Genomic DNA, 15,959 nt, shown 5'->3' on the forward strand with positions numbered 1-15,959 from the left:
ACCTCAACCTCCTGAGGTCAAGCGATCTTCCTGCTTAGCTTCCTGGAGGAGCTGGGACTACCTGCGCCTGCTACAACATCTGGCTAGTTTTTCTATTTTTAGTAGAGACAGGGTCTCACTCTTGCTCAGGCTGGTCTCCAACTCCTGAACTCAGGTGATCCATCAACATCAGACTTTTCAGTTCTGCTATTTTGTCCTTACGACACAAACCTTCATATGCCTCGAATTTGGCAGCGCGTTTTTGCTCATAATGCCTTTTCAAATTATAGTCTTTGAAAACTTGCACAAATACCCTGCAAATTAAGCTGAGTGCTTTACTATTTGCTGTGACAAAAAAGTAGTCATCTGCCCACTTTTCATTGAACGATCTTCCTTCATCCGTAATTTTCCTTTTTGGGGGGTTTTGTATTCTTTTGATTCATTGTGGGAGCCATGATGAGATTAATAAAATAATAATAGATAAAGGGCTATATATATTTTTATTATGAAAATGAATTTACAGGAAAATAGAAAGCAAGATTTGGGCCCTCCCACGTCTTGGCTGTAGGTGCAGGGCGAGGAAGGAGGAGGCTGATGGTGAAGTGTGGTGAGTAATGTGTGAGGCACCTCCGAGCTGTGGAAGTTCCCTTAAAATCAAATAAGAATGCCTGCCTGACATCTAAAGAACAGTAAATGACTAACGTTGCAATGGCAGCTTGAAATGTTATTGGTAATCACTGCCTCACCGGGTCACCATGAGTACATGTAATGTCCGATGGTGTCAGTTTGACTTTCTGCATCTGAAGACACTCTGGAAGCCACCTACCATGTAAAACGGTGTGCGTGTGTACAAATAGCTAGAGCATATGTATGTTTATTTTATGTGACCTTGTGACGTTGTCTACGAAGTTCATGCTCAAGAACCATGCAGTTGGTTCCACCAAAAAATTATCAAAAAATCTCATAATGTTTTAAGTAAGCTTTTGGTTTTGTGTTGGGCCTCACTCATGTCCATTCTGGGCTGCACGTGGCCCCTGGTCCACGGGTTGGACACTCCTGTTCTAGACCATGAGGAGACTGCTTTGGATTTCTTCCAAAGAGGGGCTCCAAGGATACTGGAAAAGTAGCCTGCCATCACTTAGAGACTGAAAGCTTGCAAAGTAACACAAGTGCACAGTTCCAGCATAGCAGACCAGGTGTGGGGTGAGACCTTTGGAACATTTTGAGGAATGTTTGCTGAAGTTTGGGGGTGGGGATTGGCGGTAGGAACAGTTTTTGATAAATATTCATTGACTGAATACTTCCCAGATGGAGAATTCGGAAGGTGAGGGCTTGGGTTGGGCAGCCCCAAGCAGTAGGATGTTAGAAGGGAAGCAGTGACTGTAACTTGTCCTACCATTGCTGGCATGGCAACAGTACGTGAGTTTTTTCACATGGCCTTGACCATGGAAAGAGTAGCTGGGCTTGAGCTGTCATGATGGGACCTCAGTCAACCAGGCAGCCTGATGTGCAAAGGGACTAAGGCAGTGAGAGGCCATGGGCTTGTGGGAGAAGAGGGGTACTGCAGGGGAGAGGAGGGGACATTGCTGCAAGAGATCAGCCAGGTAATGTACCATTTGCATCAAAAAACTGCAATGTGGGGTCCACTCAAGTCCTTCCAATAACCCACTAATGTGCCTCCCGTGAAAGAGCCGGCCTTGAACTCTGCCACAGTAGGAGGCAGGGGCCTGGTATCCTGCTTGCTTCATCTGACAGTTAAGGCAGGGAGATTTGCTCTTCTTTGTGTAAGCCCTGCTTCCCTTGCTGGAGAATATCCAGAATGTAGAGAAGAAAGGGTGGAGGAAGAGTAAAGAAACTGACTGAATTCATTCCTTGCTTCCCCCCTAGAGCCCCCGCGCAGCATTTGTCACCTATGCACCAGCCTGAGCAAAAGCGAGACACCCCCCCCCCCAAAAAAAGGGCTTCTGTCTTGAGTGGCAAACATGGGGCAACTCAACTGCTCTTTGTGTGGAATCGACATCAAGAGATTTTGAAAGCATAATTTTTTGGTGTCTGGGCAGCTGGTGATCGTTGGTCCCAGTGCCCATGGCGGGGGGGGGGGGGAAGGTGTAGGGGGAAGAAGAGCGAGACCCACTCTCTGCAGAAAATAGAAAAAAACTAGCTGGGAGTGGTGGTGCATGGCTGTAATCCCAGCTACCTTGGGAGCTGAGGCAAGAGGATCGCTTGAGCCCAGAGTTTGAGGTTGCTGTGAGCTTTGGTGATACCGCTGTACTCTAGCCCACCCGGGTCACAAAGTAAGACTCTGTCTCAAAAAACAAACAAACAAACAAAAATAAAATCAAGGTATTGGCAGGGTTGGCTCCTTCTGGAGGCTCTGAGGGAGAAGTCATTCCACGCCCTTCTCTTAGCTGCTGGGGTGGCTGGCAGTCCTCGGTGTCACTTGGTTGGTAGATGTGTCACTCCATCTGTGACTCTGTCTTCACAGAGTCCTTCTGGCTGAAGGACTGAGATATAAATGGGGGAGTGTAAATTCCAAGGAGGAGAACAACAATGACAAAATAAAATTCTGGGAAAGGAGGAAGTATTTCTGGATAGATTTCTAGAGGAGGATTTGATTAGAAAGGAATCAAAGAAACCAGCGGCAGCGCAAGAGCTGAGGGGATTTCTAGAATGGCAGGGACTTCCGGGGAGATTAATTACAGTCAGTTTATGAGAAATCTCAACATAGCCAAGTTTAGATATGAACTAGTTTTAATTTTACTCCATTCATTCCACCAACTGAATTCTGAAATTCTCCCCTTCTCACCCCTTGGTTGGAATTTTGAGCAGATTTCATACCTTTTCAGTCCTTTTGAGGTATAGATACTGGAATCTAGTTTAAGATTTTACAACTTCCAACTCCACCTGAAGCTCATCTTCTTTCACCGTATCATGGACTGGGCTTATAGCTCAGCTGTGGTGTACATATGGGGGTGGGCACAGTTTACCTGAGATACACACTTCCTGCTCCATGGGGAGACCAGGGAGGAGAGGGAGGAAGAAGTTCTTTTCTAGAACTGAGTGGATTAAGGCACAGGCTACGCTATAGGACAGGGAGACCTCAAATGCAGGGGCTTAAATAAGATAGAAGTTTATTTCTTTCTCAAATAATAGGTCAAGTATAGACAGGGGGCCTAGGATAGGGAGCTGTCTTTACCCCACAAAGTCATTCAAGTGCCCAGGATGGCCCATAGCGCTGTCTTCTCCTCGGCCCTTTACTCTCTCTTGCACTGCATCATTCACAGGCGCTAACAAAGCCCTCTTCTCTGAGTGTTGTAGCCCAGGGGAAGCTGAGAGGGAGACACACCCCTTTCCCATTTAGGTGACACCACAGTCTCTAATTGCCTGTTGGCAAGATTACTCTAACAGAAATCTCTAGGAGAGTAGACACCTGTCCCTCCGTCAACTTACACTCCTGAACTCCAGGAGGAATGTGTAATGTTCTCCAAATCTGCTCAGAGGGGCGGCGGGGGTCCTCCACATTTCTGGATCAGAACCAATATCCTCCCAAGAAAAGAGATACATATCTAGTCTCCCCGCGCAGTGGCCGTGAGTGATTCTACAAGCATTGCCCTTCCACTTGGCTTGAGAAGGAGACATCATCTCTCCCGTAGAGAGAGCCTGCAGGCTCACATCTTCCTGAGCTGCTGACTCACTGCCCTCCCAGCATTCTCAGGGGGATGGGAAACATTCTCAGGGTGGTGGTGGTAGAGATGGTACCATCTGGTTCAACTGCTTCTTAGCATGCCCTGGGGAAGTGTTCCAATTTTTAGCAGCTATCTGTAGAATTTGGGGTTACATAATATTTCCTTGTCCTTTGTTTTGGATCCAAGTCATACAAAAATTTCCACCCTATCCCATAATGAGTAAAACCAACTGATGTGTAGCCCAATTGAGATGTTCTGTTAAGTGGAGAACACACACCAAATTTTGGAGACTTAGAATAAAAAAAAGGTAAACTATCTCATTAAAAATATTTTATATGGATTGTGTGTGAAATAGTATTTTGAATATATTAGGTTAAATATTTTTTATAAGAAGCCATGTTCTCTGAGAATGAAAGTTTTCCTGGGGAGATGTGGCTGTATCAAGTGCATAGGTATACATGATTACAAGTGTGTGTTTGTGTAACAGTGACCCACTGGATAATAAGGAGAAAAAAAGGCAGGCAGGCAACTCAGAGGGGTGGTGATGAGTTTGCAGGGAAACACAGGATTTTAGAGTCCTTAAATGTTTCACTTCCCCTCCCCACGCCCAGCCCCTGGGCATTACTCTCTAGACCTATGCTTTTTTTTTTAAATTTCAGACTTGAACCTATAGTTAAACTTCCGGGGCACGCTTAAATTACGTTAATCAAAAGAAAGAGTTAAAACAAAAGAACGTACTTATTGTGCTTTGAACTTTTTTTGAAAATAATTTAATTAATGATCTTTAAAAAATTTCGAGGCACACCTAAGATCCTCTCCCAGCACACCAGTGTGTCGGGGCAACACGGTTGAAAATCACTGCTCCAGACCCAGATTCACCAAGTCAATGCCTTTGGGAGCCAAGAACTAATTTCTTAGTGAGAGACCACCCTCAGGTCCAGTTATGAATCTCAGGGAGGAAACGGTGGATGGCTGGGGGGAGTTTCATCCTTTCAGTTTCAGAAATGTATTTATAGACAAACCTCAGAATTTTAAACAAATTTTGAGGTGGGGGAGAAGGGGAATGGAGGAAGACAGTGATAATATCACAACTCAAAAAGAATCCCAGCTTTTTTAGTTTAGGGAAGTTGGTCTTGTTGTCTGTGTGGTGGAAAAGCTGATTGTAGGAAAGAGTTATGGAAGGAGAGAAGAGAAAGAGCTTTGTCACCCTCACGTTCAGTTTGTGACTGGACGCCCTGCCAGGCTGAGGACAAGTTCAGAGGCAGACAGGTGGCATTCCTTAGCTTTATTTCCCTATTTGTTGTTCTGTTATTTTTGTCGGCATTGTCTTAAAAGACAGGAGTGGAGATGTCAGAATGGTTTCCTTGAACATGCTGACAAAAACTAACCCAAAGGAAGGGTCTCGGACCTTCTCTGAGAAAAAAGATTCTTCATGTGTTTTTCATGCAGAGTTAAAAAAAAACAAGAACAAACTCATGTTTTGAAGAAAGTTTGAAAATATCGGAAAAAAATTTCAGCATCAAGTTTTTTCTGTAAGCTACGATTGGCATCCGTTCGATAACCAGCACATGAATTATCCTTCTTCTTGGAGAACGTGGTTTGCAAAACTTTGATCTTTACCCCTTCCTCTTTCCCGTCTCAGCCACTTTTAATAGTGAACTGATCTAAAGGAAAGAGGAAATGCAAGACACAGGAACACACCCAGACCCACATTCCCGCCTCTGCCCGCAAAGCCACCACAATGAGCATGCTGCATTTGGCCAGTTATGATCTGTGGGTTATTAACAACCCCTCCTTCGCTTCATCAGTGTAGACAGGGGTGAACTGGCTGCAGTGAAACACGGAACCCGAGACATGTGATTCTATCTCATTACAAGCCTGTCAGGTAACCCAGAGCCCCCAGTCTATACATTAATAGGAGAAAACAAGTTTATACTTACTATGTAATGTAACGCCAGTGGAATTCAGTAGATGGTGTAAAAGACCTTGTTTTGTTTTGTTTTCAACACTCAGCCGAGGCCAGCAAAGAACTAAATGTTCAAGGAAGTGCTTGAATTTCCTACAGATTGTCAAATGGAACAGCAAGCAGGTTGTCCTGGTAAGTAACATTGTATTTTGTAAAAGAAAATAATGGCGTAGCTAGTTATGGGGTGCAGAAATCTCGGGAGTCTCCAGGACTCAGTCCTGAGTGCTTTCTAAGTGGGTTTTAGGCTGGCCTGGTGCACAGCTACCACGTGGTGTGAACTGGCGTTTGTTTATCAGCTCCTAATCCTGAATCAGAGAGAAAGTTTTTTTTTTTTTCCTGGATGAACACCTCATGGGTGATTTGCTTTCCAGAGGTATTTCTGAGTTGGGAGATGCCTACCTGGGTCACAAACGTCTCCTGGTTTTCTCCCAGCACAGCTGCTAGCTCTAGTTGTTGCTTTCCAATGGCTTTTCTCTTCACTCTGTGTCCCCAGCCCTGCTCTCTTCACAGGGACAACTTAAGGAAAGTGAGATATAAGTCAGTTACTCTCAGGGGCAGTGGACAACTCCTGTGGCTTTTTTTTTATTAAGTCATATACTCATAGATCATGAATACATTTATGCATATATGGGGTACAATGTATTTATTTTTTATACAATTTGATGTGCTTACATCAAACTAATTAATATAGCTTTCACCTCATTTACTTGATTATTATGTTAAGACATTTATGTTCTACACTTGATAGATTTGACTTGTACCCTTGCAATATGCTCCACAGGTGTGGTCCCGCTGTTTACCCTCCCTCTATCAAACCACCCCCTTCCCCTCCCTTTTTTTTTTTTTTTTTTTGAGACAGTCTCAAGCTGTCACCCTGGGTAGAGTGCTGTAGTGTCACTGCTCACAGCAACCTCCAACTCCTGGACTTAGGTGATTCTCTTGCCTCAGCCTCCCCAGTAGCTGGGACTACAGGCGCCCGCCACAACACCTGGCTATTTTTTTTTTTTTTTGCAGTTTTTGGGCAGGGCCGGGGTTTGAACCCACCACCTCTGGTATATGGGGCCGCCACCCTACTCCTTTCAGCCATAGGCGCTGCCTAGGTCCTGTGTTTTTATGAGCTGATTTACTTTCATTTTTTTCTCTGGGCTATTCCCACTCCTTACTCTTTTCTGTGTTCTCAACCCACTGAATATGTTCTGAGAGCTAGAAATCAGACGGAATTGCAAGTGATGAAAATGTTTCCCAGGCCACACCCAACGTGGCCAAAAGACTTAAAAGTGAATGCGCCTTTACAAAACACAGAAAGCAAAAGGTCACATAAACACATAGGAAACAAAGCAGAAAAGCTCCTGACCTGCTTCTGACCCTTTCAATTTGTGGTTAATAGCTAGTTGGTTGGGTGCAGAGAAGAGTCTTACTAACTATTTGCAGGACTGAAAAATATGCCAGATTTATTACATGACTTTTATCCATTAAAACCCGTCAAAGCAAAGCAAAAATGTTCATCATCCCTATATATTAGAGAAATGCAAATCAAAACCACCCTGAGATACCATCTAACCCCATTGAGAATGGCCCACATCACAAAATCTCAAAACTGCAGATGCTGGCGTGGATGTGGAGAGAAGGGAACACTTTTACACTGCTGGTGGGACTGCAAACTAGTACAACCTTTCTGGAAGGAAGCATGGAGAAACCTCAAAGCACTCAACCTAGACCTCCCATTTGATCCTGCAATCCCATTACTGGGCATCTACCCAGAAGGAAAAATATTCTTTTATCATAAGGACACTTGTACTAGACTGTTTATTGCAGCTCAATTTACAGTCGCCAAAATGTGGAAACAGCCTAAATGCCCACCAACCCAGGAATGGATTAACAAGCTGTGGTATATGTATACCATGGAATACTATTCAGCCATTAAAAAAAATGGAGACTTTACATCCTTCGTATTAACCTGGATGGACGTGGAAGACATTATTCTTAGTAAAGCATCACAAGAATGGAGAAGCATGAATCCTATGTACTCAATTTTGATATGAGGACAATTAATGACAATTAAGTTCATTGGTGGTGGGGAAGGGAAAGCAGAGAGAGGGAAGGAGGGAGGCGGTGGGGCCTTGGTGTGTGCCACACCTTTGGGGGGCAAGACACGATTGTAAGAGGGGCTTTACCTAACAATTGCAATCAGTGTAACCTGGCTTATTGTACCCTCAATGAATCCCCAACAATAAAAAAAATAAAAAATAAAAAAAATAAAACCCGTCAAAGCCCTGATTTGATATCCCCGAAGTCTCCAAACCAAGGCAATTCACATGTATTGATTCATTGTATCATATAATGTGAGGCTAAACTGATCATAATGAAGAAAATTGACATAAACACACCTAGTGGTATTTTGTATTTTCAAATTAAAGCATTCTTTTTCTGCTCAACTTAGCAAATAATCATTTTACTTGGTTGTAAAAGTTTTGAGATTCTAATATAGATGAGGTTCAGTGATGTGATGTCATTAAGATTTTGATAAAAAAATACTTTGGTCTGGGGAATTGAGACATTGATTTTCATTGATTTGGCAAGTTTGGTACATGACATTTAAAGATGCTGTGAATTCCTAAAAATCAGTTCTTCCTACGTACAAAACTTTGATTTCTTAACTACAGAATAAAGTGGTTTCATAAGCTGAATACTTGAAATTAATGACTTTAAATGAAAGGGCCAAATGTAAGTTGGGTGAACAGAAGATGTTTGAGTCAATGAACTCAGCTAGATATAAAACTGAAGCCATGTTTCGAATCAATGCTTGGTGGGCAAGCAATTTTGTAAATGTAAATGCTTTGTGGTGGTTGCAGTGGTTAAGGGAACAGGACAACGTCCCTCTTGCTGGTGGTGGGCTCTATGTGAGCTAAGCACTCATGTCTGTGTCTTCCCCTTGTCTCTCGGGCCACTCTCCGCATATCTCATCGACAATGCTGATGGCTGGCTGCTTCCTTGAACGCTGGAGTTGACCAGCAGGTGGAAGGAGCCCTTGATTTGAGTACAGGCATAGGAATAAGTAGAGAGTCCCATGTGGGGCCTTAAGCCCCAACAGTTTTACTTTGACCTAACTAGTTCTGTTTTGAGATATTAGGCACTGGCCCCAGGAGTATTTGTAGTTACTTTTATTGCCATGGTCTTAGACAGTTGGGGCTGCCATAATAAAGTACCATAGCCTGAATGTTAAAAACAACAGAAATTTATTTCTCACAGTTCTGAGCCTGATGTCCAAGATTAGGGTACCAGTATGGTTGGGTTCCAGTGAGCGCCCTCTTTGGGTGCAGATTGGTGCTGTCTTCTTGTTTTCTCACCTGGTGGAAAGAAAGCCAGAGAGCTCTCTGCCGGCCCTTTCATAGGGGCATTGACTCCACTCATCTGGGTTCACCTCCCCCGACCTCACTGGGGGTTAGGATTTCATCATATGGATGGCGGGGGGAGGCAAACCATTCAAGTTACACTTTGTAACATCCATCTAAGTATTGCTCCTTGTGCCAGCAGCTCATTTAGGAAGCTGGAGAGGAAGAATTGGGAAATTTCTAGGTCTTTCAGCCAAATACAATAAATGCCATAAAAAGGCCACCTTGACTTTTAACATGGTGTCATTTCCCTTGTTCAGAGTCTTCGTGAATGCTCTTGGGGTTCCCAGGGTCTCTTCCATATTAGAAGCAATCAGGATGATGAAGGCATCTGTGGGCTCCTCTGCAAAAGGGTAAGTCCAAGAAAAGCTCTGAATACCAATAAGTTTGCATGTTTAACTTGGGGAACTTTTGCAGGTCAGGGTTGTTTCTGGGGGGTGAATTATTTATGTCCTTTGGTGCCTGCTGAGATATGGGAGGGGACATGTAAGGAGGAGTTTGGTGCTTTGCTAATGCTGATGGCGTGCTTGTGTAATAGTCCCCTTACTATTAATAAATTACTTAAGAGTACTGAGTAGCTGTGCAGCCCCAGCTGAAAGGGTCTCTAGGGGCGAGGAGTGTACACTTTCTAGGGTTCATCTCAACACAACTCTCTCTGGTCTCATGTGCCAGTGGAATGGGGACCACAAAATGGTATCTGAGCTCCAGTGGTGCAACAAGCATAGCTTAGGATGATGCCTAGCACTGCACAGGGAATACACACGTATTTGGTGAATAAAGGAAAACAAAGTTTTCTGAATAAGAGAATAAAAGTTTTCCCATTCTCAAAATCTTCCAGTCTTCACCCCCCACCCCCCACCATCATTCTTGGAATAGAATCTGCACTCCTTGCAGTGATCTTCAAGGCCCTGTGTGATTTTTTTTTTTTTGGAGACAGAGTCTCACTCTGTCACCCTAGGTAAAGTGCTGTAGTGTCATAGCTCACAGCAACCTGAAACTCTTGGGTTCAAGTGATTCTCTTGCCTCAGCCTCCCAGGTAGCTGGGACTACAGGTGCCCGCCACAATGCCTGGCTATTTTTAGAGATGAGGTCTCGCTCTAGCTCAGGCTGGTCTGAACTTGTGAGTTCAGACAGTCCATCCACCTGAACCTCTCAAGAGTGCTAGGATTATAGGCATGAGCCACCGCACCAGGTCCCCTGTGTGATCTTGGCTCTAACTCTGCTCATCCTTGCTCACTCTGTTCTAACAGACTGCTTCTCTTCTCCTCTGACAAGCCAGCCTCATTCCAACTCAGGATCTTATACCTGCCTTTTCCTTTGCCAGAAATTCTCTCCCTCCAGATCTTCCCAGAGGTTCCTCATCCACTTCATTTCTACCTCAGCTTCATCTTCTCTAAAAGACCTTCTTTAGCCAATCACTCAAAAACAGCCACCACCGAGCACTATATCCCATGCCCACAATTTACTGTCTTATTTTTCTATATAACTCTTACTGCTGCATCATATTAAATGTGGTCCTTTATTTATTTTCTGTCTTCCCACTAGATAATAAACTCCTTGACAGTTAGAACTTTATCTTGTTCACTGCTTTTTTTCCAGTTCCTAAAACATGGCCAGTAGGTGATCAATAAATATTGGTTGAAAGAATGAAAGAATGAATCTTCTGAGAGGCCTTTTATCGTGACCTAGTTACTTTTTGAATAAGACCAAGTTAGGCCCAAACTATGTGTAGGTAATAAGAGGTAATGCAAGAACTGTCCCAATTCTACTACATGGGAGAACTCTCAAGATAAGTCGTGGGAAGACATGGGGAAGTCCACCTAGCTGGAGCTCTGAATGGTCTTGGGAGGGTTGGAGGCCAGAGGATTTTCCACGAACCGTCTGTTTTGGCTTTCTATGTCTGCTGTAACAAATTACCATAAACCTGGGGGCTTAAGACAACAGAAATGTGTTCCCTGGAGATCACAAGTACAAACTCAAGCAACAGTCCAGTCTCTGCCTCTGTCTCCACATGGCCTTCTCTTTGCGTCTCTGTTGTTCCTCCTTTTGTCTTTGTCAAATATCCTCTGCCTTTTTAAGGACACTTGTCATTGCATTTAGGGGCCACCTAGATAATTGAGGATGATTCCCTCGTCTCAAGATCCTTCTCCTCATTATCTCTGTAGAGGTTCTTTTCCAAAATAAGGTTCCATTGATTTTCTAGGGATTAGGAAATGGTTAAGATGTGGACATCTTTTGGCAGGAACTATCCTTCAACCTTTTACATCACCATCCATATTAAAACTCACTTGATTAGAGCTGGCATAATCATTTATCTATATGTATATTGGCCTGGTTTTAGGCTGTATACCCCAAAAGGATGTAGCCTTCATTTTATGAGCATCTAATAAAAAATGTTTAATATCCACCATGCTTTATTTAATATAATCACCCAATATATATATATATTTTTTTTTTTTTTAGAATCTGGGTCTTTATCAAGATGCTCTGAAGAATCACTTCTACCTCGAGGAATGCCTAGTGTTACAATATGACAAGCATCTTCTGTTTTGTCATCACCTTCATGTTAATACTGGAGATTAGAATCCAATTATCTGATGAAAGTGAATTTTTAGTTGACATGTCCCAAACAGGTCTCATCCATGTTCCCAAAGATCTATTCCTAAAAACAACCATCTTAAATATATCACACAATTATATATCTGAGATTCAGACTTCTGAGATCTCATCACTGTCAAAGCTGAGGATGTTGATAGTCTCTCATAATAGAATCCAGCATCTTGATATCAATGTTTTCAAATTCAACCGGGATTTGGAGTACTTGGATTTGTCCCATAACAAGTTGGGGAAGATTTCTTGTCATCCTACTGTGAACCTCAAACATTTAGACTTGTCATTTAATGCATTTGATGCCCTGCCCATATGCAAAGAGTTTGGCAACATGTCTCAACTAAAATTTCTGGGTTTGAGTGCTACACGACTAGAAAAATCTAGGGTGCTGCTGATAGCTCATTTGAACATCAGTAAGATTTTTTTGGTGTTGGGAGAGACTTTTGAGGAAAAAGAAGACCTTGAGAGCCTTCAAGACTTTAACACAGAGAGTCTTCACATTGTTTTTCCCACAAAAAAGGAATTCCATTTTATTTTGGATGTGTCATTCAGGACTGTGGTAAATCTAGAACTATCTAATATCAAATGTGTTCTAGATGATAATGCATGTTCTGATTTCCTAAATGTTCTGGCAAAACTTCAAATGAATCCAAGGTTATCAAATCTTACTTTAAACAACATTGAAACAACTTGGAATTCTTTCATTAGAATCCTCCAGCTGGTTTGGCATACAACCATAGAGTATTTCTCAATGTCAGATGTGAAACTGCAGGGGAAACTAGACTTCGGAGATTTTAATTATTCTGGCACTTCCCTGAAGGCCTTATCTATACACCAAGTTGTCAGCGATGTGTTCAGTTTTCCACAAAGTGATATCTACAAAATCTTTTCAGATATGAACATCCAAAGTTTCACAGTGTCTGGGACACGCATGGTCCATATCCTTTGCCCATCCCAAGTTAGCCCATTCCTATATTTGGATTTTTCCAATAATCTCTTAACAGATACAGTATTTGAAAATTGTAGAAGCTTGACTGAGTTGGAGATACTTACTTTACAAAAGAATCAATTAAAAGAACTTACAAAAATAGTTCGTATGACCAAAGAAATGAAGTCTCTACAGCAATTGGATATTAGTCAGAATTTTCTAAGGTATGATGAAAATGGAGAAAATTGCTTTTGGACTAAAACTTTATTAAGTTTAAACATGTCTTCGAATATACTTTCTGACTCCATTTTCAGATGTTTACCTCCCAGGATCGAGGTACTTGACCTTCACAGTAACAGAATAGAGAGCATCCCTAAAGAGGTCACTCTTCTGGAAGCTTTGCAAGAACTCAATGTTGCTTTCAATTCTTTAACCGACCTCCCTGGATGTGACACCTTTAGCAGCCTTTCTGTGCTGATCATTGACCATAATTCAGTTTCCCAGCCATCAGATGAATTCTTCCAGAGCTGCCAGAAGATAAGGTCAATACAAGCAGGGAACAATCCATTCCAATGTACATGTGAGCTAAGAAAATTTGTCAAAAACATAGGCCAAGTATCAAGTGAAGTGGTAGAGGACTGGCCTGATTCTTATAAGTGTGACTACCCTGAAAGCTATAAGGGAACGCCTCTAGAAGACTTTCACATATCTGAATTATCCTGTAACACAGCTCTGCTGATTGTCACCATTGGGGCCATCATGCTGGTGTTGGCTGTTACCGTGACCTTCCTCTGCATCTATTTGGATCTGCCCTGGTATCTCAGGATGGTGTTCCAGTGGACCCGGACCCGACACAGGGCTAGGAATGTACACTTAGAGGAACTCCAAAGAGCTCTCGAGTTCCATGCATTTATTTCATACAGTGAACATGATGCTGCCTGGGTGAAGAATGAATTGGTACCTTGCCTAGAAAGAGAAGATATACGGATTTGCCTCCATGAGAGAAACTTTGTTCCTGGCAAGAGCATTGTGGAAAACATCATAAACTGCATTGAGAAGAGTTACAAGTCCATCTTTGTTTTGTCTCCCCACTTTGTCCAGAGTGAGTGGTGCCATTATGAACTCTACTTCGCCCACCACAATGTTTTCCACAAAGGAGCTGATAACTTAATCCTGATCTTGCTGGAACCCATTCCACAATACTCCATTCCTAGCAGCTATCACAAGCTCAAAACTCTCATGGTACGGAGGACTTATTTGGAATGGCCCAAGGAGAAAAGCAAGCGTGGACTTTTTTGGGCTAACCTAAGAGCAGCTGTTAATATTAAGTTGACAGAGTAAGCAAAAGAAATAGATTACATGCAGAGCCAAAAACATTCCTCCTTTCCACTCAAAAGTATGCCAAAAATGAAAGAAGTTCTCTTGTCAACATTGTTGCTTTGGAAGTTCCAACAATGACTTTATTTTGCATCCACACAAATGTAAACACATTTTTGAGTTTATGATGTAGATGAAAATGTGTGCTTTTTTGAGGCCCTGGTTCACCATTTATACATGTTAATAAAAACAAATAAAATTATATAAATTCTGACACATCTGGGATTCACCTGTTTCTTGCTGTAACTGAATTCATTGAGTTTATTATGAGGTCAACAGAAGCATTTGTATCTCTTTGGTGGTGTATGATCCTGGGTACCAGAGTCAATATTAGAAAACTCCATACCTTTTATGCCTAGAGCTCGCTTTCTATTACAGATTTCTACAGATATTGGTGCCTTCCCCATTTCCACTCTGCATTCATCTCTACGTGTGGGAGGCTGCTCACTGATAATGCTGGAGACTATGTGCGAAGGGGCTTTTTTCCTGGCTAAGAGGCTCATACAAAGAAGTGCTGGAAGAGATGTCCTTGGAAATAGGCCTCAACAAACATCCAAAGGATAATTGGTGGATGAATATGTCAACTTTCTGACCCAGTTTTTCAGATACATCTAGCATGAACTTTACATTATCCTTTAATTTCTCAGCCAGATAAGATTCTGCATGTCCACAGTGACAAATACAGTATTCTTTATTGGGTTCCTTCCTATTTTTTTTCCTTCTCATTTATTCATTCCTCTTTGGATGTTTCCTGAGATCACTTACTTTTGAAGTAAACTACTTGCATTTGAATCCTTGTCTCAGGGTCTACATCTGGGGGAATGCAAACCAAGAGTGCTTTCTACTCAATCCAAGTGGAAATTCTGAGTCTGGTTTTCTGTGGCTGGAGATCTTGCTAGGATTCTTGTTGCCTGAATATGTATATGCCAGAGCCTTTGCTCTGCTGATCAGAGGGAATAATATAGTTGATACGTAGTGCTTTTCTGCACAGAGCATGCCTCTCTCCAGCAACTATTAAATAGAGGATGAGTGGATTGGGACAGTGTGAGGAGTGAACTATAGCAGATGCTTTTTCATACCCAGCACACATCCTCTTGGTAGCCAGCTCAAGGCAGGGGTAGCCTTGTCATGACTGCACCATTTATCTTTCACTTTATGCTACATGCATTCACCAACAGCACTGGATGGTATCCTTGTCTGTCCAACCATTCTGATACATGCACAGACCTGGAAGTGCCAGGGATATTCTATGAGGTGATCCTGGAAAACTATATGATAGGAGCCATTAGAATTTCGGTGGTTCTCAACTTTCCTAATGCTGTAGCCCTTTAATATAGTTCCTATGGGTCGCGACAGGTTGAGAACCACTGCGTTAGATAAATATTCTTTTCTTCTAGTCTTGGGTAAAAAAAAAAAATAATAAAATGAGGCCTAGTCTATACCTGGAAAACTATATGATAGGAGCCATTAGAATTTCAGTGGTTCCTGGAAAACTATATGATAGGAGCCATTAGAATTTCAGTGGTTCTCAACTTTCTTAGTGCTGTGGCCCTTTAATATGGTTCCTATGGGTTCTAACAGGTTGAGAACAGGTTGAGAACCACTGCATTAGATAAATATTCTTTTCTTCTAGTCTTGGGCAAAAAAAAAAAAAAAAAAAAAAAATGAGGCCTAGTCTACACCAATTCTCAAGCAGTCCCCAATGCCACTGAGCCAGCTTCACTTACTAGGAAGGATTGGCTTTTGGTCCTCCTTGTTTTACTCTTCTCATTCTCCTCACTCTTGAGCCCTGAGATTACTTCTCCAAACGAATGTCCTGTACACACCTGTCTCCTTCTCCACTTATGTGTGTGTTGGGGGGGATCCAAATGGCACACAGTATACTATTAGCTTCTTGCCCTAAGGGACTTACCGCCAATCGGAAGATGTCACATGTATCCGGAAAAAAACTAAAATGAAAGTCAATGAAAGAAAAATATATAATGGAAGTTCAGAGTGGGAAAGGGTCTCCTTAGAAATGA

The 15,959-nt window shown here is 42.3% G+C and overlaps 1 protein-coding gene and 1 non-coding gene across 6 annotated transcripts in view; both read left to right on the forward strand.

Moving 5' to 3' along the window:
- TLR1 (toll like receptor 1) overlaps positions 1–14,148 on the forward strand; it is a 41,603-nt gene extending 27,455 nt beyond the window's left edge. For 2 of the 5 annotated variants that reach the window (XM_053578015.1, XM_053578016.1), the window contains exons 2-4: positions 5,679–5,763; positions 9,284–9,376; positions 11,487–14,148. In XM_053578015.1, coding sequence (XP_053433990.1) covers positions 11,554–13,902 — 2,349 coding nt within the window. In that variant the 5' untranslated portion in view covers positions 5,679–5,763; positions 9,284–9,376; positions 11,487–11,553 and the 3' untranslated portion in view covers positions 13,903–14,148. Of the gene's footprint in view, positions 1–5,415; positions 5,764–9,283; positions 9,377–11,486 lie in introns of those variants that run through there. The other 3 variants (XM_053578014.1, XM_053578013.1, XM_053578017.1) reach the window with 3 other exon arrangements.
- Positions 1,933–2,066, forward strand: LOC128576158 (U11 spliceosomal RNA). Its single transcript, XR_008377270.1, has one exon. It is a non-coding gene; the product is annotated as a U11 spliceosomal RNA (small nuclear RNA).
- Positions 14,149–15,959: the final 1,811 nt, after the last annotated feature.

The sequence above is a fragment of the Nycticebus coucang genome, chromosome 23 (genome assembly GCF_027406575.1).
Source record: "Nycticebus coucang isolate mNycCou1 chromosome 23, mNycCou1.pri, whole genome shotgun sequence".
NCBI classification, from domain to species: domain Eukaryota; kingdom Metazoa; phylum Chordata; class Mammalia; order Primates; family Lorisidae; genus Nycticebus; species Nycticebus coucang.